Source organism: Leptonychotes weddellii, chromosome 1, assembly GCF_054177405.1.
Source record: "Leptonychotes weddellii isolate Sample4059 chromosome 1, ASM5417740v2, whole genome shotgun sequence".
Classification (NCBI taxonomy): Eukaryota; Metazoa; Chordata; class Mammalia; order Carnivora; family Phocidae; genus Leptonychotes; species Leptonychotes weddellii.
Genome location: NC_138369.1, coordinates 53,780,599 through 53,805,460, shown reverse-complemented (window position 1 = coordinate 53,805,460; position 24,862 = coordinate 53,780,599). Strand labels below are relative to the sequence as shown.

General features: G+C 41.7%; 1 protein-coding gene across 1 annotated transcript in view; it reads right to left on the bottom strand.

The window, feature by feature from the left end:
- The window catches only part of PDCD6IP (programmed cell death 6 interacting protein), a 67,779-nt gene extending 51,950 nt beyond the window's left edge, over positions 1-15,829 (bottom strand). Inside the window, exon 1 of the mRNA XM_081818092.1 lies at positions 15,474-15,829. Within this exon, the coding sequence (XP_081674218.1) occupies positions 15,474-15,682 (209 nt within the window). The 5' untranslated portion in view covers positions 15,683-15,829. The remainder of the gene's footprint in view (positions 1-15,473) is intronic.
- Positions 15,830-24,862: the final 9,033 nt, after the last annotated feature.

Here is a 24,862-nt window from a genome sequence, read left to right as displayed (position 1 = left end):
CCGACTGCACCACCCAGGCACCCCCCCCCTTAAATCCATTTTGAATTTATTTTTGTGTATGGTGTAAGAAAGTGGTCCAGTTTTCCCAACATCATCTGTTGAAGAGACTTTTTCCCATTTGATATTCTTTCCTGCCTTGTCGAAGATTGACTATATAATTGTGGGTTCATTTCTGAATTTTCTATTCTAATTTTTTTTTTTTTAAGATTTTATTTATTTATTTGACAGAGAGAGACACAGCGAGAGAGGGAACACAAGCAGGGGGAGTGGGAGAGGGAGAAGCAGGCTTCCCGCGGAGCAGGGAGCCCAATGTGGGGCTCGATCCCAGGATCCTGGGATCATGACCTGAGCCGAAGGCAGACGCTTAACGACTGAGCCACCCAGGCGCCCTATTCTGTTCTATTGATCTATGTATCTACTTTGTGCCAGTACCATACTGCTTCATTACCGCTTTGTAATATAACTTTAAGTCCAGAATTGTGATGCCTCCAGCTTTGCTTTGTTTTGTCAAAATCGCCTTGGCTATTTGTGGTCTTTTGTGGTTCCATACAAATTTTAAGATTGTTTATTCCAGTTCTGTGAAAACTGCTGTTGGTATTTTGGTAGGAATTACAATAAATGTGTAGATTGCTTTGGGTAGTATAGACATTTTAACAATATTTGTTCTTCCAATCCATGAACATGGAATTTTTTCCCATTTCTTTGTGTCGTCTTCAATTTCTCTCATCACTTTTCAGAGTACAGGTCTTGCACCTTTTTGGTTAGGTTTATTCCTGGGTATCTTATTATTTTTGGTGCAAATGTAAATAGGATTGTTTTCTTAATTTCTCTTTCTTCTGCTTCATTATTGGTGTATAGAAATGCAACAGATTTCTGTACATTGATTTTGTATCCTGTGATTTTACTGAATTTGTTTATCAGTTATAAGCAGGTTTTTGGTGGAGTCTTCCAGGTTTCTATATATGGTATCACATCACCTGCAAATAGTTAAAAGTTTTACTTCCTCCTTACTGATTTGGACGCCTTTTATATCTTTTTGTTGTAGGCTACTGTGGCTAGGACTTCCGGTACTATGTTGAATAAAAGTGGTGAGAGTGGCCATCCTTGCCATGTTCCTGACCTTGGGGGAAAAGCTCTCAGTTTTTCCCCATTAAGAGTACACTTATCTTGATGAGCACTGAGTAATGTACAGAAATGTCGAATCACTATATTGTATACTTGAAACTAACACAACACTGTATGTTAACTATACTGGAATTAATTAACGGGGTGCCTGGGTGGCTCAGTCAGTTAAGTGTCTGCCTTCAGCTCAGGTCATGATCTCAGGGTCCTGGGGGAGCCCCACAGTGAGTTCCCTGCTGAGCAGGGAGTCTGCTTCTCCCTCTCCCCCTGCCCCTCCCCCTCCCCTGCTCACACTCACTCTGTCCCTCTCTCTCAAATAAATAAAATCTTTAAGCCAAAAAAAAAAAAAAAACCTAAAAACCAAAAAAAACCTTCTACCCTCCCTTTAAAGTAGACTAATCAGAAAGTCTGCTAGCCAACCTCCCTGTCTCCTTGAGTCCTTCCCTCTCTTTTTTTTTAATTTTATTTATTTGAGAGAGAAAGCATATGTGGGGGCTCGGTGTGGGGCAGAGGAAAAGAGAGAAGCACACTCCCCGCTGAGCAAGGAGCCCAATGCAGGGCTTGTTCCCTGGACCCCAGGATCATGACCTGAGCCCAAGGCAGACATTCAACCAACTGAGCCACCCAGGTGCCCTTTCTCATTCTTCTCAATCTATTCTCCACACAGCAGCCAGAACAATCATCAAACATGAAGCAGTCTTCTCCCTCATCAGGCTGACCTTTGAGCTAGCAAGGAGGGTTGGGAGTATCCAAGGCCAAGCCTTCTAACTGGCCTGTAATCTTTCCTCCTTCCCCTATTATCTCCTCCCTCCACCCCAACCCTCCTCAGGGCTATCATTCCAGCAACTGTTTCTAAGGCAAATTTTTCAGGGGGAGGGGCAACACATCTGAGACAAAGTTTTTGGCTGACATGGCCATGAGTTTGGTTATAAACAGAAAGAATTAAACAATTAAGTTAAATACACTGAAGAGAATGTAGGCTAAGTTTCTAACTATCAGAGAAAGGAGTTACAAATACGGGAAGAAAGATGGCTAGAATAAATTCTGTGGCTTCTGCCTGGAATTGGACATATCAGTGTGAACTTATTTTTTAATATAGTGGAGAAATACAAAAACAGGTATAAATGTGTGTGAGTGTATTTCCTAACTGTATATACTGAGAGGGCCTAGAAGCAATAACACCTCAGTAGCAATAAGCATACCTAGAGCCCAGATGAATAACGCTCTGGCTGAGACCAAAAAAATTCAAAATTCAAGCCTAAAACATCTTGCTAGGTCAGATAGTTAAGGAAGTACTCAAAAAATGAGAACTTGTCAAAGACACAAGAACTAGCTTTAAGGGGCTCCTGCTAGCCAAGTCCAAAAAAAATTTAAATAAAATAATAAATCATAACCCATTGAGGAAAATAAGAACACCAATCTGAAGCACATAAAATAAATGGGTGGGGGCGCCTGGGTGGCTCAGTTGGTTGGGCGGCTGCCTTCGGCTAAGGTCATGATCCTGGAGTCCCGGGATCAAGTACTGCATTGGGTTCCCTGCTCAGCAGGGAGTCTGCTTCTCCCTCTGACCCTCCTCCCTCTCATGCTCTCTATCATTCTCTCTCTCAATAAAAAAAATAAAAATCTTTTAATAAATAAATAAATAAATAAATGGGTGAACAGGGAAAGACTACCCTACTGTACAATGCCAACTAATAACACGAGAATATAAAACAGAGTTAGAAAAATCAGCATTTGGCACCTTTCTGAATATAGTATCTATTTCAGGTAAGATACGTCAATGGATGCTAAAGCAAAAAAGTTTGATGGAAACAGTATTACAAAGACTCAAAGTATCTCCCTACAAAGTACTTCCTAATTATTTAGTTCAATGTACTTATTAACTGTAAGGTCAAGAAAACTGACAGACATCACCTTGACCATGTGATAAAAGTTACACGTTAATGGCATAGGACAAATCAACTTCAAGTTCTTCCTGACATGCGCTCACGCTCACGCTCACACACACACACACACAAAACAGCTGTACTTCGGTGGTAGTACTGCCCAAAAATGCATAAATCACAAGAAAATATAAGACAAACCCTAACTGAGGGACAGTCTACAAAGAAACTAGCCTGTACCCTTTAAAAATGTCAAGGTTGTGGGGCGCCTGGGTGGCTCAGTTGGTTAAGCGACTGCCTTTGGCTCGGGTCATGATCCTGGAGTCCCAGGATCGAGTCCCGCATCGGGCTCCCTGCTCAGCGGGGAGCCTGCTTCTCCCTCTGACCCACCCCCCTCTCATGTGCTCTCTCTCTCATTCTGTCTCAAATAAATAAATAAATAAATAAATAAAAATCTTTAAAAAAAAATAAAAAAATGTCAAGGTTGTGAAAAACAAGGAGAAATGGAAGAACTGTTCCAGACTGAAGGACACTAAAGAGCCAACTGAATGCAACGCAGGATCCTGGACTAGATCCCAAATCTGTACATTACTCAGTGCCTAACAACATTATTGGGAGAATCAGCAAAATTTGAATGTGTTTTATGGATTAAATGATAATATTCAATCAATGTTAATGTCCTGATTTTGAAAGTTGTACTGTGGTTATGTAGGAGAGTATTCTTGTACTTAAAAAATGAACTCTGAGGGGGCGCCTGGGTGGCTCAGTCATTAAGCGTCTGCCTTCGGCTCAGGTCATGATCCCAGGGTCCTGGGATCGAGCCCCGCATCGGGCTCCCTGCTCCGCGGGAAGCCTGCTTCTCCCTCTCCCACTCCCCCTGCTTGTGTTCTCTCTCTAGCTGTGTCTCTCCCTCTGTCAGATAAATAAATAAAATCTTTAAAAAAAAAAAAAGAACTCTGAAGTATTAAACGCTTAAACCCTTTAATGGATTCCTACTATACTTAAAATTACATACAAAATTTTTGACAAGTTCTGGCATTATCTAGCCATCATTTAACTCTCCAGCCTCATCTGAGAATATTCACTACACATTTTAGTCATTAGCCTATGCTCTCCCCTGGCTTAGGGACTTCACGTATTTTCCCCCCTGGAAATTTTTTTTCTCTGGAAACTTTTCCCATCACAATTCTCCACTTTCCTTGTCCAGGCTGATACGTCATCAAAAAAGTCTTCCCTCGGAGCGACTCGGTGGCTCAGTTGGTTAAGCGTCCAACTCTTGATTTCAGCTCAGGTCATGATCTCAGGGTCATGAGATCAAGGTACACTTAGGGCTCCCCACTCAGCGGAGAGTCCGCTTCAGATTCTTTCCCTCTGCCCCTCCCCCACTCAGCTCAGGCACCCTCTCTCTCAAATGAATGAATAAATCTTTGAAAAAGTCTTCCCTCATTCATTCATTCACTCATCCATTCAACAAATATATACTAAGAATTTACTATGCACCAAACACAGTTCTAAGGCATAGAAATTCAGCAGTAAATAAACATTTAAAATTTTGAGCCCTTGTAAAGCTTACTTTTAGAGGGGGAGACAAGATAGCTAAGAAAAATATAGCATAAGGGTGGTGCCTGGGTGGCTCAGTCAGTTAAGCGTCTGCCTACAGCTCAGGTCATGATTCCAGGGTCCTGAGACCAAGCCCCACGTCGTCGGGTTCCCTGCTCAGTGGGGAGTCTGCTTCTCCCTCTCCTTCTGCCCCTTCCCCTGCTCGTGCTCTCTAATAAATAAAATCTAAAAAAAAAAAAAAAGGAAAAATATAGTATAATAGATAATAAGTGCTATGGAGAAAAAGAAGGACAAGGTGTTATACAGGGTGATGTGAGAAGACTGTAGTCTTAAATCACTACATGTGGTCACTTGACTATATATAGAAGTAAAAAATTTAATAATTTAAAACATCATGAATAACAGAGAAGGCATGAAGGAGGTGATGTGCTGAGGCAAGCAGATAAGTGAGATAAAAGCATTACCAGTCAAGGGAAGATCAAGTGCCAAGAAGCTGGGACAAGAGTATGCCTGAAAATATCCTGCCATGGCAAGGAGGCCAATAAAGTCACAGAACAAGCACAGGAGAAAACAGAAGGAGGTGAAATCAAAGTAGTAATGATGCCCTGAGTACAACTGTAAGACTTTTGGCTTCTACTATATAGAGTAGGAAGGGGACCCATCAGAGAGTTTGGACAAAGGAGTAACATGAGCTAACCTATTTTCACAGTCACCATCCATGGCTGCTGAGTGGAAAACGGACTTGCATTTGTGCAAAAGCAGAAGAGAAACCAGTCAGGAAGCTATTACTGTAACCCAGTCAAGAAATGACGGTAGCATGGACCACGTCGTTCCACATGGGTGGCAGAAGTGGAGCAGGGGTGCTTGGGTGGCTCAGTCGGTTAAGCCTCCAACTCTTGGTTTCAGTCAGGTCATGATCTCATGGGTCATGATCTTATGGGTCATGGGACCAAGCCCTGCATTGGGCTTCCTGCTCATCATGGAGCCTGCTTAAAAGATTCTCTCCCACTGCCCCTCCCCCCACTCATGTGCACGCACACCCTCTCACTCTCAAACAAATCTTAAAAAATAAATAAGATAAAATCTTTAAAAATATATAGAAAAAAAAAGAAATGATACAGGCAGTCTATCTAACTCTTGTTTTAAATTAGTTCCCCTCTCCCTTTACAATCTCTTAGATCTCTGAACTCTTCCTTCATAGAACTCAGCACAGTGTGGAATTATGTTTAACGTCTTTTCTCTCAAAGGATTCTAAGCTCCCTGAGAGCAGAGACTCAGTCTGTTTGCTCACTATTTTATTGTAGCCTCAAACAAATCAATCAGTAAATGCAAAGGTTTTTTTTTTTTTTAAAGATTTTATTTATTTGACAGAGAGAGACACAGCAAGAGAGGGAACACAAGCAGGGGGAGTGGGACAGAGAGAAGCAGGTCCCCCGCAGAGCGGGGAGCCCGATGCGGGGCTCGATCCCAGGACCCTGGGACCACGACCCGAGCCGAAGGCAGACGCCCAACGACTGAGCCACCCAGGTGCCCCAAATGCAAAGTTTTTTAAAAGTAACTTTTTTTCGGGGCGCCTGGGTAGCTCAGTCATTAAGCGTCTGCCTTCAGCTCAGGTCATGATCCCAGGGAGCCCCGCAATGGGCTCCCTGCTCAGCAGGAAGCCTGCTTCTCCCTCTCCCACTCCCTCTGCGTGTGTTCCCTCTCTCACTCTGTCAAATAAATAAAATCTTTTTTTAAAAAAAGTAACTTTTTTTCTTATCTCTGAAAAGTAAAACCCAAGATTCTCTGTTTTGATAATGAACAGGAGCTACTAAAGAACATGCCCATAAGGACAGAATAGCAAGTACCAAGGGCCTGAGGCAACAGAAGGCAACAGTGTGCCTGAGGGTGTTCATGGCCAGCAAGAAGGCTCATATGGCTATGGAGTGGGGATTTACAAACTTTTTCTGAGAAGGGCTATTGTAGGCTTTGCCAAGCAAAAGGCAAAATCAAGGATAAAATGTAGGTCCTTATATAACAAGAAAGAAAACTCCTGCCTAACCTATATCCTTTTTACCTAAGTTAGGCCCTCTCAGATGGTGAGCACACTAGGTACAAGGTCATTAGCTGGAGCCATTTCCAAAGAAGAGTATCCAGTATCCAGTCTGGTGGAGAGGGCGCCATGGGGGGAGGGAGGGTAGATAGTACTCAACACAATCAGCTTCACTCTCTGCCCCAGTGACACCCAAATTCCAGCACGCCCTTCTCTTCTCCCAGAGAGCCCAGCCATCTCAACTTGGGCAGCTGGCTCAGCTGCTAGAGACAAGGCAATTTGCTGAGTCACCAATCCCCAGTCTGAGATTCTACATTCACTGCAAAGTGTAGGTGGCACCAGAGCAAACCCTGGGCAGCAGCGAGATGCAGCCAATGGCCAGGGAGGCAGGCGCTGGGAATAAAGGGGATGATGGGGCAGAGGGGAACACTCCAGCGAGGTCTCCAAGGCTCACAGCCCTAATCCACTAGATGGTGGCTATGGACAACACAAAAATAGACAGCTGGGCAGGCCTTAGTCTGCTGACTTCTGCTCTAAAGCAAGCAGGAAAGGAAGCAGTAGGAGATAAAGCTACTTCCTCTGCAAACGGATCAGGAAAAAAAAAAAGGCTAAACAGAATGTCCTAAATTTTTTACACCTACTCTATTCAAAGTCTTTGGGGTCAACTCTCAAAACTTAAATTGTGTGGGGTAACAGTGCATTTATAGCCTATATTTAAATGACTAGAAGCTATATGATGGAATCCCCAAAAATAGCTGTCTCAGGACAGGTTATGTAATTTAAAATAAGTACTATGGGAGGGCAGTCATTGGGAATCAACAACATCTGATTCACATGGAGTAAACTCAAGAGAGACCAACTAATGCTTTTCAAGGAAAGCAGCCATTGCTAACTGCAGTTAAAATGCTGTTCCTGCAGAACCAAATACAATGAATTACTCTTTCGATATATTTCCATCATACCACTCCTTGTAATTCAGCCTAAATCTCAGGTCTCAAAATTCCTAGAGAGGAAACAAGAGCAGAAACAAGAGAATCTACCCACCTATCATTTAAATATGATTTACTAGATGAGCAGATTCTAGCTTAGGCTATACCTCTAACAAAGTAGACCTACACTGCAAGTTTTCCACAAGTAAGAAGAAGGAAAGCCAGTGTCCTATACCAGAGTTGGCAAAAAAAATGCATTATGACTATGGGAAATACTACTACAAAGAATCTGTATGTACCTTTAATATTTTAGAAATAAGTAATTTTTTAGTCAATTATAATACCCTAATCATGCTTAAGAGGTACAATGTCACAGTGGGCAATAGCTCAGGCTTGTAAGCCAGACAACCCTTAGTTTGAATCCCAACTCCACCAACTCAAAGCTGTATGACTGAGTGCAAGTTATAAATAATCTCTCCAAACCCTTCCTAATGTGAGGTGATATCTCATTTAAGCATGAGGAAAAAGATGATACAATACATACTAAATACTTAGAAGTGTTGATATATAGTACATGTAACATAAATGGTAGCTACAAATTATTATTTGCAACTATTCAGAAGTGCCTTTATATGTTCTCCAGTAATTTTATAAAACTCAGTCACCTTAGAGCAAATATCCAAGAGCTCAATTTTTAAAAGTTCACGGTGGGGGGGAAGGAACCCTAGGAAATGAATTCATTTCTTTGAATATACAAAAGACAGGTATAGGATAAACTCCCATCAGAAATTCTAGTTTTAGGGACACCTGAGTAGCTCAGTCGGTTAAGCGTCTGCCTTCGGCTCAGGTCATGATCCTGAGGCCCTGGGATCGTGTTCTGAATTGGGCTCCTTGCTCGGCGGCGAGTCTGCTTCTCCCACTGCCTGCCACTCCCCCTGCTTGTGCGCTTGCTCTCTCTCTGACAAATAAATAAATGGAATCTTGAAAAAAAAAGATAAAGCTTTTTTCAAAAGTTTAAAGGAAAAAAAAGAAGTTCTAGTTTCAGGGGCACCTAGATGGCTCAGTCAGCTGAGCATTCAACTCTTGGTTTAGGCTCAGGTTGTGATCTCATGGGTGATGGGATCAAGCCCCATGTTAGGCTCCCTGCAGAGAGACTGCTTGAAGTCTCTCCCTCTGCCCCTTTCTTGACTAATGCACATGCACCTGTTCTTTCTCTCTCTCTCTCTCCACCCCCCTCCCTAAAATAAATAAAGAAATCTTTTAAAAAGAGAGAGAGAGAGAAAGAAATTCTAGTTTTAAAGTTTAGGGGGAACATGTGGAGATTGAGAACCACCAATCCACACTAGCCAAAGCGACACTGTAATGCAAATTCACATAACCTATACAGCTCCAGTCACTACTTAGGGCTGTGCAACTCCTGACCACCAACCAGAGAGAAACAAGAGAATCCAAAGAGCTGAACCATTTATTGGTCAGAGTTAATAGAGCCTTCTGCAACCTTATTTTCACACTTCTTTCTTCACCCAATTTATCACATGAAGAATCATTAATGAAGCATTCTGCAGCAGAGTATAGTAAAAAGTAACTAGTCAGGGAGTCAAGAGGTCAAGATCTTAATCTAATTCTGCCACAAAGTCTACTGTATGGCCTTAAACCTCCTGTGGGCAGAAGATTCTCCTTTAAGGTTACACAGAATGAAAACAGTCCTAACAAGCTTTTTTATTAGAAACAGAACACAGAAAAATCAGATTTGAAATCTTCCTTTAAATTATGTCTATTCAAGGGAGGCTGGCTGGCTCAGTTGGTTAAGCTTCAGACTCTTGGTTTCAGCTCAGGTCATGATCTCAGGGTCATTGGACGGAGCCCCAAGTGGGGCTCCACACTCAGCGCAGAGTCTGTTTTGAGATTCTCTCCCTCCCCTTCATCTGTGCACAAGTACACACGTGTGCATGCTCTCTCTCAAAAAACAAAATCTTTTTTTTTTTTTTTTTTAAAGATTTTATTTATTTATTTGACAGAGAGAGACACAGCAAGAGAGGGAACACAAGCAGGGGGAGTGGGAGAGGGAGAAGCAAGCTTCCCGCTGAGCAGGGAGCCCGATGCGGGGCTCGATCCCAGGACCCTGGGATCATGACCTGAGCCGAAGGCAGACGCTTAACGACTGAGCCACCCAGGCGCCCCTCAAAAAACAAAATCTTAAAAAGAAAGAAATTATGTTTATTCATCTATGCAGAATAAAATTACTGAGCCAAGTACAGATACTTTTTGAGACCAAGGGCCAACTATTACATATCTTTATTTCCTCCACACAGTTTGAGTAACAAATTTGTAATAATGTCATTAGCTAAAATTATCTTAATATCTTCACCCCCAAATTAACAATCAGAACGTAAGCAACAGTTGTGAAGTAAAATGGAACAGCAGTATTTTCTTTCCTGATCTATAAAACACTGGTGTTTGAAAAAAGAATTCAGAAATTACAAGACTAGTTCCATCAACTATACATTTTACAAATGAAAACGATACTACCATAACACAACAAACTAAACATTAACTCACAAGAGAATGACAAATTTAGAATTTTTACAAGACCTATATAAATGACTCAAGTTAATACAAAACTAAAATTACAAACTATTAAAAAAATAAATGTCAATGAAAATACTAATATCAAAACCAATGGGGGCGCCTGGGTGGCTCAGTTGGTTAAGCGACTGCCTTCGGCTCAGGTCATGATCCTGGAGTACCTGGATCGAGTCCCGCATCGGGCTCCCTGCTCGGCAGGGAGCCTGCTTCTCCCTGACCCTCCCGCCTCTCATGTGCTCTCTGTCTCTCTCATTCTCTCTGTCTCAAATAAATAAATAAAATCTTAAAAAAAGAAAAAAAAAAAAAACCAATGGATGTAGCCAAAAGCAGACTGAGAAAAAGCATACAGTCCTAAAATAAATGTATTAGAAAAACAAAAGAGGGGGAAAGCTAATCATTCAATACAGAAAGAGGAAAAAGAAAAGTGAATGGCAAAGGGAGAAAACAAACCAAAAAACATACACTTAAGATTTTTATTTATTTATTTGAGAGAGAGAGAGAGCGCGCGCGCGCGCACACGCATGGCGGGGGGGGGGGGGGTGGCAAGAGGGATAAGTAGACTCCAGGCTGAGCAGGGAGCCCGAGTCTGGGCTCCATCGCAGGACCCTGAGATCATAACCTGAGCCGAAGTCAGGCACTTAACTGAGCCACCCAGGCACCCCTTGACTTGCTTTAAAAAAAAAAGGTAGCTCCAAAACCTTAGCAGATCTGATCGAGGGAGAAAATCACATGTAACAGATGCACATTAGGAATAAGAAAAAATTGGGGCGCCTGGGTGGCTCAGTCGTTAAGCATCTGCCTTCGGCTCAGGTCACGATCCCAGGGTCCTGGGATCGAGCCCCACATCAGGCTCCCTGCTCCGCAAGAAGCCTGCTTCCCCCTCTCCTACTCCCCCTGCTTGTGTTTCCTCTTTCACTGTGTCTCTCTCTGTCAAATAAATAAATAAAATCTTTAAAAAAAAAAAAGGAATAAGAAAAAATTACAATTACCAATTATGAAAATAAAACATTTTGCAAGGACTTCTGTATGACAAACGGTATCATAAACACAATTAAGAAACAATACACAGGTGTGAATATTTCCAATATACATAATGGGAAAAAGGATAAATAACCAGAAAATATTAAAAAAACTGCTAAAAATCAGTAAGAAAAAAAAAAAACAAGCAACCCAGAAAATGGGCAAAGAAAAAGAACAGGCCATTCACAGAAAAAGAAACTAAGTGACCAGTAAATAAATATAAGATGCTCTACCTCAGAGAAATCAGGGCAATGCAGCTGAAAACAAGACACCATCGCTCATCCATCATTTCGCAAAAAGCAGTAATTTAAATTAACTAGCAAGTATCCGCAAGGATGTGGAGGAATAAAAAACTCACATATACCTGTTGATGGGAATATAAATTGATAAAACCACTGTGAAGAGCCAAAAATACAAGTAACTCTCTTCCAGTTAACCAGAGATCTAAATAAACATCCTTCTCTGTTTCCTCCCAAAATTCCACTAAAAAAAAGGAATACAAATTTAAAAGATGTAAATGCACAAGGAGAAAAACAATGGGAAACAACACAATAGCATACAAGAGGTTTCAGAAATTTTCTAAAAGATGAGAAGTAGATGAATGAAGCAGAGAAGAGAAAGCTGAAAATCTGACGGCCTAAAGGGGAGGAACTAACAAAATGTAAGCCAAATCATCCCAGAGAAGCCAGAAAGGATCTGAATTGAGAAACATAAGGTACCACTCAAGAAAGGAATTTAGTGTGTGTCCGGGAAGAGAAGGTATGGTTGAAAATCTTTGGAAGAAACCTTCAGGCTCCCACCTCCTCTACTCTGAGAAAAATGTTAGGGATATCAAGCACAGCTAAGGTGGGGATCAAGCACAACTAAGGGGGAGGAAGATGCGGACTGAGAGGCTACGGCTGGGAGTGCTAATTGCCTGCATCATTCTCTCTCCTTCTTCCTTACTAATGGAACCCCAGATTTCAGGTGGGTATATGGCTGCCCTTAATAAAAATTCCCTTTTCTATCCTACCCTTCTAGGAGATGTGGATATATGTTAAGAGCCAATAACATATGAGCAGGGTGTTGTGGGGCAGTTTCCAGGAAATATTCTGGGAACTGAGCCCTCTGCCTCCTTTCTCCCTTCTTCTTTCCTATTATCTGAAACCTAGGTATGACTACTATCTGGGCCTTGAGAATGATGACTCTAGGTTTCACAGAGCAGATAGCTGGAAGACACCCGAGCCTGATGAACTTCACAGACCCACTATACCAGCCCCAGACGACCAGAACTACCTATCCACCAGCTTTTTACACAGGAATACAATCATAATATAACTCACTGATAATTTAAGATCTCGTACATGCAGCTAAATCCAACCCTAATACAGGTGTCACACTAAACCAGATAATATAAAAGACTGCATGTAGGATGGCTGAAATCCCCAACCTCTATTCCCCTTGATCAAATTTCAAAAAGCTGACAACCAGGCTTTTTCATGGAAGGAGACTGGAAGCTTTCTCTCTAAAAAAACCTAATTGCCACAAAAGACACAGACACTGATATCTGAAGTTTCCTTCCCAAAAAGCATGGTTCCTCTCTGATCACCCTAAAGTTTACCAAAGCTCTTCTCATCAATTTTTAGTTAAAGCCACTTTGTAATGGATGATGTTCATTCTCAATGATACTCATAAATGTATATTTTAGGAAATTTTAATAGAGCTCTATGAGTTAGTAATGATACAAAAGCAAGTCCATCACTGGACCTCTACATGGTGCTGTGTACTAGTACTTACCAAGCTTCCATTCTTTAGAAGTTAGCTCCAACCTTCTGATTCAAAATTTTTATTTAAAAGTTCATTAAGTGGGGCACCTGGGTGGCTCAGTCAGGTGGGCATCCGCCTTCGGCTCAGGTCATGATCCCGGAGTCCTGGGATCAAGCCCCGAGTAGGGCTCTCTGCTCAGCGGGGAGCCTGCTTCTCCCTCTCCCTGCCGCTCCCCCCTGCTTGTGCTCTCTCTCTCCCTTTCTCTTTTTCAAATAAATGGGCAAAATCTTTAAAAAAAAAAAAAGGTTCATTAAGTTAGGAGCACCTGGGTGGTTCAGTCAGTTAAGCGTCCAACTCTTGATTTCAGATCACGATGAGCCCTGCATCTGCCTCCGAGCTCAGCTGGCTCAGCGGGAGAGTCTGCTAGACATTCTCTCTCACTCCCTCTCCCCTTCCCCCAGTTCACACTTGCATGTGCTCTAATAAATAAATAAACCCTTTTTAAAAAAAATAAAAGTTCACTACAGTAAAAACATGTAAATTAATGTTCAGTTTACACAATTACCCAAACATGATTATTAAAGCAGATATTCCAGGGACACCTGGCTGGCTCAGCTGGTAAAGCATGCAACTCTGATGTCAGGGTCATGAGTTCGAGCCCCACATTGGGTGTGGAGCCTACTTTTAAAAAAATAATAAAATTTTTTAAAAATTAAGGAAGATATTCTGCTTGCTTGATTGAATGAACGTCTCACAACTGTTTGATTTTTACATACCCAAGGAACTTTCATATACACCTCCATGTTAAAATTTAATAGACTATAGTATATCTGTTAGCTTATCCTAACACACTAGAAGGGCAACAAGTGAAAAAAATACATATAGCTGTGCAATGAATGGACTAGAAGACGATAATATAGAAGTGACTGATGAAACATGGTTACTTTCAAAGAGACTATCTCCGGGACAGCCCTAGTACCTAGGAATAGTTCTCACATTGATGCCTGAGAAAAGAATAAAGGATTGAACAAATGAATGAAGTTTTAAAAGTTCACAGCAGAACCCTATCACAACCACCATCCACTATTCCCTCTTTCCTGTTAGTCTTAAAACTATGGACCAATTGTCTCTGAACACTCCAAGCTCCTTAAGGGTTGGGACCAAATTTAACCTACTTAACAAGACTGTTACCATAGTGTTCGTTATACCACATCCATGCTTTCTTAATATTACTAATGGAAAATCCTCACTGAATACTATGTCTGTCTACATAAAAATCACTTTGGAGTTTTTTTTAATGTATGTTAGTTCTAAAAAATGACTAAGAATTCCTAGGTTACCTTAACAAAATGCTCATACTAAGTTATCAAACTAATGATCTTTGCAACCCAATAGTCATATCTTTAAAAATGACACCAAAGGGTCATAATCTCTCTGAGCAATCTATTCAGTATACTCCTTTTGGGGAACCAGCCCTTCCCCAATCCATGTGGGATGGAAAAGTTAAACCAGCAGAATGACTCAGACAAGGACAATTAAATTAGCCTATTTCCCCTATTTCCCACTATCATAAATGGGCACAAGCCAACCCAATCAGAGACCTCTCAAGGACTTTCACCAGAGATAAGGAGAAAAGCACTCTCTCATTTAAGATCCTGAGTATTACGGACCACTGTAATCACAGTAGAGCTGCGGGGGACCATGTCTCCCAATACAGGAACAAAGCTCACCTAAATTAAGGGAATCATCACCAACACAAGATGATCTCCAGTGATGTTTAAAGCTAAAGAAGCAATATTCCTAGACTTTTCAGACACCAGAACAAACTAGTTTAATCTAGGTTTCTCTGAAACAAGGAGAGTTATGTTCCTCATAGGTACCAAGTAGGCAAAAGAAAATTTTTAACTATAAAGTACTATAAAAATGTTGTCATCCTATCCGAAAAGTACCACAAACGGAACCCTCATGAAATACAGCATGAGCTCATTAAGCATTTGCAAGATAACAAATTCACTCCCTTATGTGCATACCTGCTTGTCAACAAACTGATTTTAAGCAACCTATCTTGAACGTTCTGTCACTGAAGCTTAATTTCAAATAATCTCCGAACCTTTGGAATTCTCCGTCATTTGATTATGATGAACTTAAGACAGCTCATTTCAAGTGAAAATTTCAAGTGACGTTTGTTCCAGTGGCCCAATTCTCCCACTTCCCTCAAGCAACTACTATTATGAAATCTAAACCTGGCGAAGAAAGTTTTGCGGTGATGCAAAAATGGGGGAAGGGTGGAGTCTCAGAGACCCCAAAAAAGTGAAGAAAATTACTTATGGGAAAATGTGGCAAGACCGCTCCTCGCAGGTATACGAGGGACTGAGTGCCAGCGGACCAAGGGCTGGGGCGGGCCGGCAGGACGAGTGGGCAGGGTGAGTGGTGGCCTGCGGGGCCGCTCCTGCTCACCAGGAAGGAATGCAGACCACACCTACGCACCGGGTCAAGCCAGGCCGTGGGTGCGAGGGAGGGACGCAGGAAAGGCAGAGGAAGAAGCGGGGGCGGCAGGCCGCAGACCACCTCCCCATCGCTCGCCCCCGGGCCCACCTCAGGAGCGTCTCGAGAGCGCCCTCGTGCTTGTCCAGCGGGCGGCCGAGGGCGGCGCGGCGCAGCTTGCTGAGCTCCTCCGCCGCGCGGCAGTACTGGGCCTGCTCCTCCCCGCCGCTCGGGTACGTCTGCTGGATGAACTTCACCAGCGGCTTGGCCAGGTCCACCTCCGAGGTCTTTTTCAGCTGTACCGAGATAAACGTCGCCATGGTGAGGACCTCGGCCGCCGTTCGGGCCAAACAGACCGCGGGACGGCGACGAGAGTCGAGGCGCGCGGACTACTCGGCTGGCGGACCGGCGGACCGACGAGCCGACGGACGGGCTCTCCGCCGGTGCTTTGGGTCCGGCCACTTCCGGGACCTCCCGCGCAGGCGCACTCGGCGCGCAGCCTGAAGTCACGTGAGGCAGTCGGCCCTGGGGTGGGGGGTGCCCGGTGCAGCTCGCCTGGGCCCAGCTCGGCTTGGGCTGCGTGGTAAGAAGCTGGCTTTTTTCGCAAGTGGAACTCTCCCTTTCCTGCTCACTGTCGTAGCGGGTGGACCGAGCGCTCTCACTAAAAGTAACTATTCCTCCGTCCGAACAACTGGTGAAGTACTGTTACTGCCATCTAGGAGAGTTTTCCGCGACCTCCAAGACCTTGCAGCCTCAGGGTTATTGTGACCTATGGTAGTTCATTCAACGGATTGCTATATACAAGGACTGAGTGTACAGTGAGCCTTATAGGCAAAGTCCCTGCCATTGTGCAGCTTACAGTCAGGTAAGGACACAGATGTTAAGGTGGACAAAGCATGCAAACAACAGGGTGCTTGGAATGTAGGATATTAGGGTTCTTCCCATGGAAGAACCTGATTTAAACAAGGTAAATAGAGAAGGCGTCTCTGAGAAGGTTAACTTAAAATGACCTGAAGTTTGAGAAGTGCTTGACGTTAGAAGAAGAGTGGCAAGGGAGAGCCTCCCAGACCGAGGGAGTGCAAGTGCAAAGGCCCTAGGAGGCAGGCACTTCCCTTGTTCTGGGAGTTGAAGCAAACCATGGCAAGAACTTAAAAACCACACGGGGAATGAAATGAAATAAAGTTGGAGGAGTAAGCAGGCATTAATCATTAAGAACCTTACAGACCAAGTTAGAGAATTTGTATTATAGAATAAATGCAAAGGAAGCGATAAATGGGATTTAAGCAATATTGACATGATAGAATTTACATTTTTAAAAGGCCACCCTGTGCATCAATCTGATATTGTATCACTTGATGGGATGTAGTATGAAGTATACAATATCATCTATTATGTATCCCAAGCAAAAATGTTTAACTTGAGTCTATCAGACCTTTGCATCCAACACAATTTATTAGAATACAGGTGGCTTAGTCAGTTAAGCATCTGCCTTCGGCTCTGGTCATGATCCCAGGGTCCTGGAATGAAGCCCCAACTCGGGCTCCCTGCTCCACAGGGAACCTGCTTCTCCCTCTCCCTGCTGCTCTACCTGCTTGTACTCTCCCTCTCTCTCACTCTCTTGCTCGCTCTCCCTCTCTCTGTCAAATAAATAAATAAAATGTTTAAAAAAGAAGAAGAAATACAGGGGTTAAAGGAGCCAATTAAATGATCCATAGGAAGCAACCAAACATCCAGGAGGTAGAACATTCTGCAGAATAACTGGCCCCATCTCTTCAACAATGCATTGTTATGAAAAAAGCCACTGCTAGTATGAAAAGAACTTTAAGGTATACCAAGAGTGGATTGAATCCTGGTATGAACAGACCACCTTATAAAATGCATTTTCAGGACAGTTAAAGAAATTTCAGTATAGATTGAGTGTAAGATAAAAATGTATTGCCATTGAAAAATGGAGATTATTAACTGAAAAGAGCAAGTCACAGCACAGTATATATGTTACAGTATCTCACTTTGGTTACAGATGCAAAATATGTGTATTTGTGTACTACAAAAAAAAAAATCTAGGATTATACCGTAAGGGTGTTAGCAGTTGTAATCTTTGGAAGTGGAAATATATTTTTTTTTCTTTATTTTTGCCTACCTTTTTTTTAATAATCGTTGAATTTTGCTTAGTTTTTTTAATTAATTTTTTATTGAAGTATAGCTTAAACACAATATTACATTAGTTGCAGGTGTACAATATAATGATTTGACAAGTCTGCAAATTATGCTATGTTCGGGGCGCCTGGGTGGCTCAGTCGTTAAGCGTCTGTCTTCGGCTCAGGTCATGATCCCAAGGTCCTGGGATCGAGTCCCGCATTGGGCTCCCTGCTCTGCGGGAAGCCTGCTTCTCCCTCTCCCACTCCCCCTGCTTGTGTTCCCTCTCTCGCTGTGTCTCTCTCTGTCAAATAAATAAAATCTTTAAAAAAAAAAAAAAAATTATGCTATGCTCACCACAAGTGTAGCTACCATCTGTCACCACACAGTGCTGTTACAATACCATTGACTCTATCCCCTAGGTTGTACCTTTTATCCCCGTGACTTATTCATTCCATAACTAGAAGCCTGTCTCCCACTCCCCTTCCCCGATTTTGCCCATCCCCCACACCCCTCCCCTGACAACCATCAGTTCTCTGTATTTATGGGTTTTGCCTATCTTTTCTGTGTAATTTTTTTACAGCGCATATACTACTTTTGTTATAAAAGTTTATTTTACCAAATTTTAATTTTTTAATAAAAGATTCTAGGTTAAAATAAAATAGCCACTTGGCTGCTATGTAGAGAATGCATTAAAGAAAGGCAAGGTGGAAGTAAGGAGGCAAGTCATGAGATCATGTCAGAAATCCAGGCAAGAAATCATGAAAGCTAACATTAGCAGGAGTGAGCTAAGTTGATGTGTTTTTGAGTTACAAATTGAAGAATTTACTGATAATCAGGATAGGAAGGTGAAGAGAAGGGAGTGATCAAGGAGGCTCCTGGTTTGGGTGCCTGAACTTCTGAATGGCCAGTAGAATCACTTACTGATACGAAGAAAACTGATGTATCATCCACTGATGGGGGCAGGGGGTGGGGAGTGTTTGTATCCAGCTATTCAAGTGAAGTCAATAAATTGACAATTGGGTTTATGGGATTAGAGCTTCAGAGAGAGGTCTTGTTTGGGAATCAGCAGTCAGCATGCAAATTATTTTTAAACCCGAGACTATAAAGGAACACAAAGAAATAGAAATAGATCAGAAGCTATCAATTAGATAAGATAGGATCAGATTAGGTGTATTTTTAAGGCAGAAGATGATGGAGTATCTTGTAGGTTGGTTGACAGAACTGATGTACTGGAGAGAGAATGAAGATTCAGAAGATCCTGAGGAGTAAAGCACATGAAAAGAGGACAGGAAAGGGTAACCATAACTGGGACGGTAGAAAGGAGGAATTAACTGTCAAAAAGATGTAGAATAAATCATTTGTTGAAGCAGAGGGGGAATGAACATAGATGTGGCTAACTGTATGGCATTGGCCAAGGGAAGATTAAGGTGATCCTGTCTGATGGAACTTAAAATAAAATCCAAACCCCTTACCATAGCATGATCTGTTTCTGCATATCTCTTCGATTTCATATTCTGCCACTTGTTCTCTAAGTCACATTGGTCTTATTTCAGTTTCTCGAATTCACTAAGATCTTTCCACATGTGACTTAGAATACTTCCCCCCTCACTTTATTCATATATAAGTTGAAATGTTCCCTCCCCATCATACCATTTAGATTCCCCCCTTGTTAATGTCTAACTCAGCCATTGTTTATTGCCTTCCAAACACTTATCCTAACTCGCAAGGATTTTTGTGGTTGTTGATTGAATTTTTGTCTGACTTCCGCACTAGAATATAAGCTCTATAAGGGCAAAATTGTGTTTTTTTAAATACTGTTATATCCAGCATGATAGGCACTCAGTAAATATTTTTAAATGAGTAAATGGGTTTCATTGCTTGTAAAAAAAAAATTTTAGATTTCTACTGTCAAAGTAACACACCTTTCTCAATAACAGATACCCTCATTAATTTGGCAATAAGCCAGTATAGTTAATTAGGCACTAATCAGTAAAGCAGTACTGGAGGTGCCTGGGTGGCTCAGTCATTAGGCGTCACCTTCGGCTCAGGTCGTGATCCCAGGGTCCTGGGAGCGAGCTCTGCATGGGGCTCCCTGCTCAGTGGGAAGCCTGCTTCTCCCTCTCCCATTCCCCCTGCTTGTGTTCCCTCTCTCACTGTGTCTCTCTTCTGTCAAATAAATAAATAAATAAAATCTTTAAAAAAATAGTAATAATAACTAGGCAATAGGTCAGTGGCCAAAGAAGGATGGCATATTAGGATAAGCTAGCTTTGTGTTCTGATAATAAACAATTTCAAAATCTCAGTATCTTAACATAGTAAACATTTGTCCCTTATGCACACAAAGTCTTATATAAGACAGGCAGCTAATTATCTCAACATGAGATGCCACTTTCAAAGGGGAATAGGAAATCTATGGCATCATGCAGCAGCTATTCACTGCCTCAGCCTTCACTTCCACTTGCATTCTACTGGCTAGAACCTCTCACTTGGCCCCTACAGTAGGACTGGGAAGGGTGATCTTCGTGCCCAGGAAGAAGGGGTGGGCTGGATAATAAGGCGCACCAGTGATGCATTCCAAGGATGAGTTTCACTACTTACAGACTTACTTAGTGGTAACATTGATTTTCTATCTGTGTAATCAAACTCCATAAAATACATTCTTAGAGTATAGTAATCTCAGTGTAATGTTTGGGGAGATACTAAATCAGTAGATTTTCCTTCCTGATAATCCGTAGTTATGGTAGGCCCATCATTACCCCCACTGATTGAATCAATGGAAATAAATGCCTCTTTGGACGGATAGAACCCCGCTGAAAATGGGTAAGTTTCAAAACAGAGTTTTTGAAGTCCATATTGAGACAACAGCCTGAAAGTAAGCACTTGTGATTTTTGGAGGAGTCAAGCTTTGTTGTTGTTGTTGTTGCTGCTGTTGTTCTTGTTTTTTAAGATTTATTTATTTATTTATTTATTTGAGAAACAAAGAGAGTGAGCAGGGGGAGGGGCAGAGGGAGAGGGAGAGAAGGAGACTCCCTGATGGGCTCAATCCCAGGAACCTGACCTAAACTGAAATCAAGAGTGGGACACTTAACCGTCTGAGCCACCCAGGCGCCCCTGGAGTCAAGCTTTGTTGAGGAAAGAGGCTTATAAAATCCAAGCCCAGAAGACCACAATACAGAGTTTTTTAAATGAATGAGAGAGTAAATAGGACAAGGGTTTGATGGAAGGAAAGTTCCTGCAATATAAGAAATAGAAAGGCCTTTGGGTGCTGAGAAGGAAGGGTCTGAGAGAGAGTGAAGGGCAGAAGGTAAATGAGGTGTCCTCACTTCCTTACTCCACACTCTATAGTATTGGGTAGATAGATAGGGTACAGGGGAGGGCCCCAAGGGAAGGAGATGAGTAGAAACAAAGAAACAATATAATCAAGAACAGCAAGAATGGTACCCCCATGTCTCCTGGGGAGACACATCCTGTGTAAGGAATGGAAAGCGGGGAATGGTGTGGGGCAGGGTCACTGGGTTTTTTGCAACATGCAATAGAGAACTATTTGTCTCTTTAATCTTTTTACATATTTAATTTCCAAAAAAGTAAAAAATGTATGCAAAAAAAGAAAGTCATTTTTCACATATGGGTGTGTAAATTTTGTCCACATGGCACCAAAATTTTTTTATTTAAATTCAATGAACATACAGTATATTATTAGTTTTAGAGATAGAGTTCAGTGATTCATCAGTCTTATATAATACCCAGTGCTCATTACATCACTTGCCCTCCTTAATGTCCAGTACCCAGTACTCCATCCTCCTTTCCTTTCCCTCCAGCAACCCTCAGTTTGTTTCCTATGATTAAGAGTCTCTTATGGGGGCGCCTGGGTGGCTCAGTCATTAAGCATCTGCGTTCGGCTCAGGTCATGATCCCAGGGTCCTGGGATTGAGCCCCGCATCAGGCTTCCTGCTCAGTGGGAAGCCTGCTTCTCCCTCTCCCACTCCCCGTGCTTGTGTTCCCTCTCTTGCTGTGTCTCTCTCTGTCAAAAAAATAAAATCTTTAAAAAAAAAAGTCTCTTATGGTTTGTATCCCTCTCTGGTTTTGTGTTGTTTTATTTTTCCCTCCCTTGCCCTATGATCTCTGTTTTGTTTCTTAAATTCCACATATGAGTGAGATCATATGATAATTGCCTTTCTCTGATTGACTTATTTCCCTTAGCATAATACCCTCTAGTTCCATCCACGTCATTGCAAATGCCAAGATCTCTTTTTTTTTTTTGATGGCTAATATTCCATTATATATATATATACACCACATCTTCTTTATCCATTCATCTGTTGATGGACATCTTGGCTCTTTCCATAGTTTGGCTATTGTGGACATTGCTGCTATAAACATTGGGGTGCAATTGCTCCTTTGGATCACTACATTTGTATCTTTGGGGTAAATACCCAGTAGTGCAATTTTGGGGTCATAGAGTGCTCTATTTTCAAGTTTTTGAGGAAACTCCATACTGTTTTCTGGAGTGGCTCTACCAGCTTGCATTCCCACCAACAGTGTAAGAGGGTTCCCCTTTCTCCACATCCTCGCCAACATCTGTCGTTTCCTGACTTGTTAATTTTAGCCATTTTGACAGGTGTGAGGTGGTATCTCTTTGTGGTTTTCATTTGTATTTCCCTGATGCCCACTGCTGTGGAGCATTTTTTCATGTCTGTTGGCCATTTGTATGTCTTCTTTGCAGAAATGTCTGTTCGTGTCTTCTGCCCATTTCTTGACTGGATTATACTTTGGGTGCTGAATTTGATAAGTTCTTTATAGATTTTGGATATTAACCCTTTATCTGATCAGACATTTGCAAATACCTTATCCCATTCAGTTGGTTGTCTTTTGGTTTTGTCGACTGTTTCCTTTGCTGTGCAAAAGCTTTGTATCTTGATGAAGTTCCAATAGTTCATTTTGCCTTTGTTTCCCTCGCCTCTAGAGACGTGTCTAGTAAGAAGTTGCTGTGGCCGAGGTCACAGGAGTTGCTGCCTGTGTTCTCCTCTAGGATTTTGATGGATTCCTGTCTCACATTTAGGTCTTTTATCCATTTTGAGTCTGTATTTGTGTATGGTGTAAGAGAATGGTCCAGTTTCATTCTTCTGCATGTGGCTGTCCAATTTTCCCAACACCATTTGTTGAAGAGACTGTCTTTTTTCCATTGGATATCCGTTTCTGCTCTGCAAAGATTAGTTAACCATAGAGATTAGGGTCCATTTCTGTAGTCTCTATTCTGTTCCACTGGCCTATGTTTCTGTTTTTGTGCCAGTACCATACTATCTTGGTGATTACAGCTTTGTAATACAGCTTGAAGTCCGGAATTGTGATGCCACCAGTTTTGGTTTTCTTTTTCTTTCTTTTTTTTTTTTAAAGATTTTATTTATTTATTTGACAGAGACAGAGACAGAGACAGCAAGAGCAGGAACACAAGCAGGGGGAGTGGGAGAGGGAGAAGCAGGCTTCCCGCTGAGCAGGGAGCCCGATGTGGGACTCCATCCCAGGACTCTGGGATCATGACCTGAGCCGAAGGCAGCCGCTTAACCACTGAGCCACCCAGGTGCCCGGTTTTCTTTTTCAACATTCTTTTGGCTATTCGGGGTCTTTTCTGGTTCCATACAAATTTTAGGATTATTTGTTCCAGCTCTTTGAAAAGTTGATGGTATTTTGAAAGGGATTGCATTGAATGTGTAGATTGCTGTAGGTAGTATTTATTCTTCCAATCCATGAGCATGGAATCTTTTTCCATTTATTTGTGTCTTCTGCAATTTCTTTCATGAGTATTCTATAGTTTTCTGACTACAGATACTTTGCCTCTTTCGTTAGGTTTATTCCTAGGTATCTTATGGGTTTTGGTGCAATTGTAAATGGGATCAACTCCCTAATTTCTCTTTCTTCTGTCTCATTATTATAGCACCAAAATTTTTAAAGAGAAATGGGGAGGGGCGCCTGAGTGGCTCAGTCGTTAAGCATCTGCCTTCGGCTCAGGTCATGATCCCAGGGTCCTGGGATTGAGCCCTGCATTGGCTCCCTGCTCCGCGGGAAGCCTGCTTCTCCCACTCCCACTCCCTCTGCTTGTGTTCCCCATTTCACTGTGTCTCTCTCTGTCAAATAAATAAATAAAATCTTAAAAAAAAAAAGGAGAGAAATAGGGAAACCATTAAGCCTTTTATCTAGAATTACTCCCTAGGTAAGCCCACTCTCATCCTATATACTACTGCTCATATTTCCATCAGTTGCCAGTTCTCTAATACCATTCACAGCTATTGAAATAACTACTGCCCCTTGCCACCAGAGTCTCTCCTAAATGAGTGACTTCTAAGAATAAATTATCAGAATTATTTTTAAATGCTTTATAGAATAGAAATAAATATTTCTGGAGAGCTGAAAATTATCTGGTGAGCATCTCAACATTGAGGGCATGTTTCAAGACTTATTTTCAGTAAAATCCAATATTTGTTTAAGTATTTCAAGTTGAAAGAGGGGCACCCTCACCCTCTCACCGTGACTTTTGTTATTAATTTGCTTTTACAGCTATATAAGAATGTGTCTTTAGTCTGTTCCCTGAGGCTCTGTTGGCTCTGTTTCAGATTCAGGGAGCAGTCAGTAAGTGTTATTAGTGTCTCTTTATATTAAACACACTTGAGTTTCTCTGTAAGAAAATTATGCATATACACAGAGTACGTGTAATTTCATTTATCTTTGCTTATTTAATATTTATGACCTTGTGCTAAAAAACAAACCCTATAAGCTTCATGGTACAAAGCATCAGTAACATTTGGATGACCATACTAAGTTATTCAGCAAATATCTCTGAGTTCCCACTGTATGCCAACCAAAATGTAAATCAAGAGAATTCTGTAACTAACCTACCAATCTATTGTGTATACTTACAGAGGTCCTGATTCTACCCTCACAGAGGATAGTTTGGGAGATAGTTCATAGGAAGAGGTCTAGGAGAACAGTTAAGGGAAATCCTAAAACAACAGCTGTGCAACAGACCTAAAAAGTAGCCAGCCCAGATTAAAGCAAAAGAATGAAGGGCTCCAGAAGGAAGGTCCCAAAGAGAAAAAAAAAAAGAAAGATTGGTGGGATTAGATACACTTCCTGATATGATGGAGGTTTCAGGAAAAAAATATTATCAGGAAGAAGGAAAGAATGACAGTGATACTCTAAGAAAAAAGACTGAGCAAGTAAAGAAATAAATCTTAGTATATAGCCTAGTATGCTATTAACAAACTATACAGTCATATAAACACTATTTTTTTAAGATTTTATTTTTAAGTAATCTCTATACCCAACATGGGGCTCAAACTTACGACCCTGAGATCAAGAGTCGCATG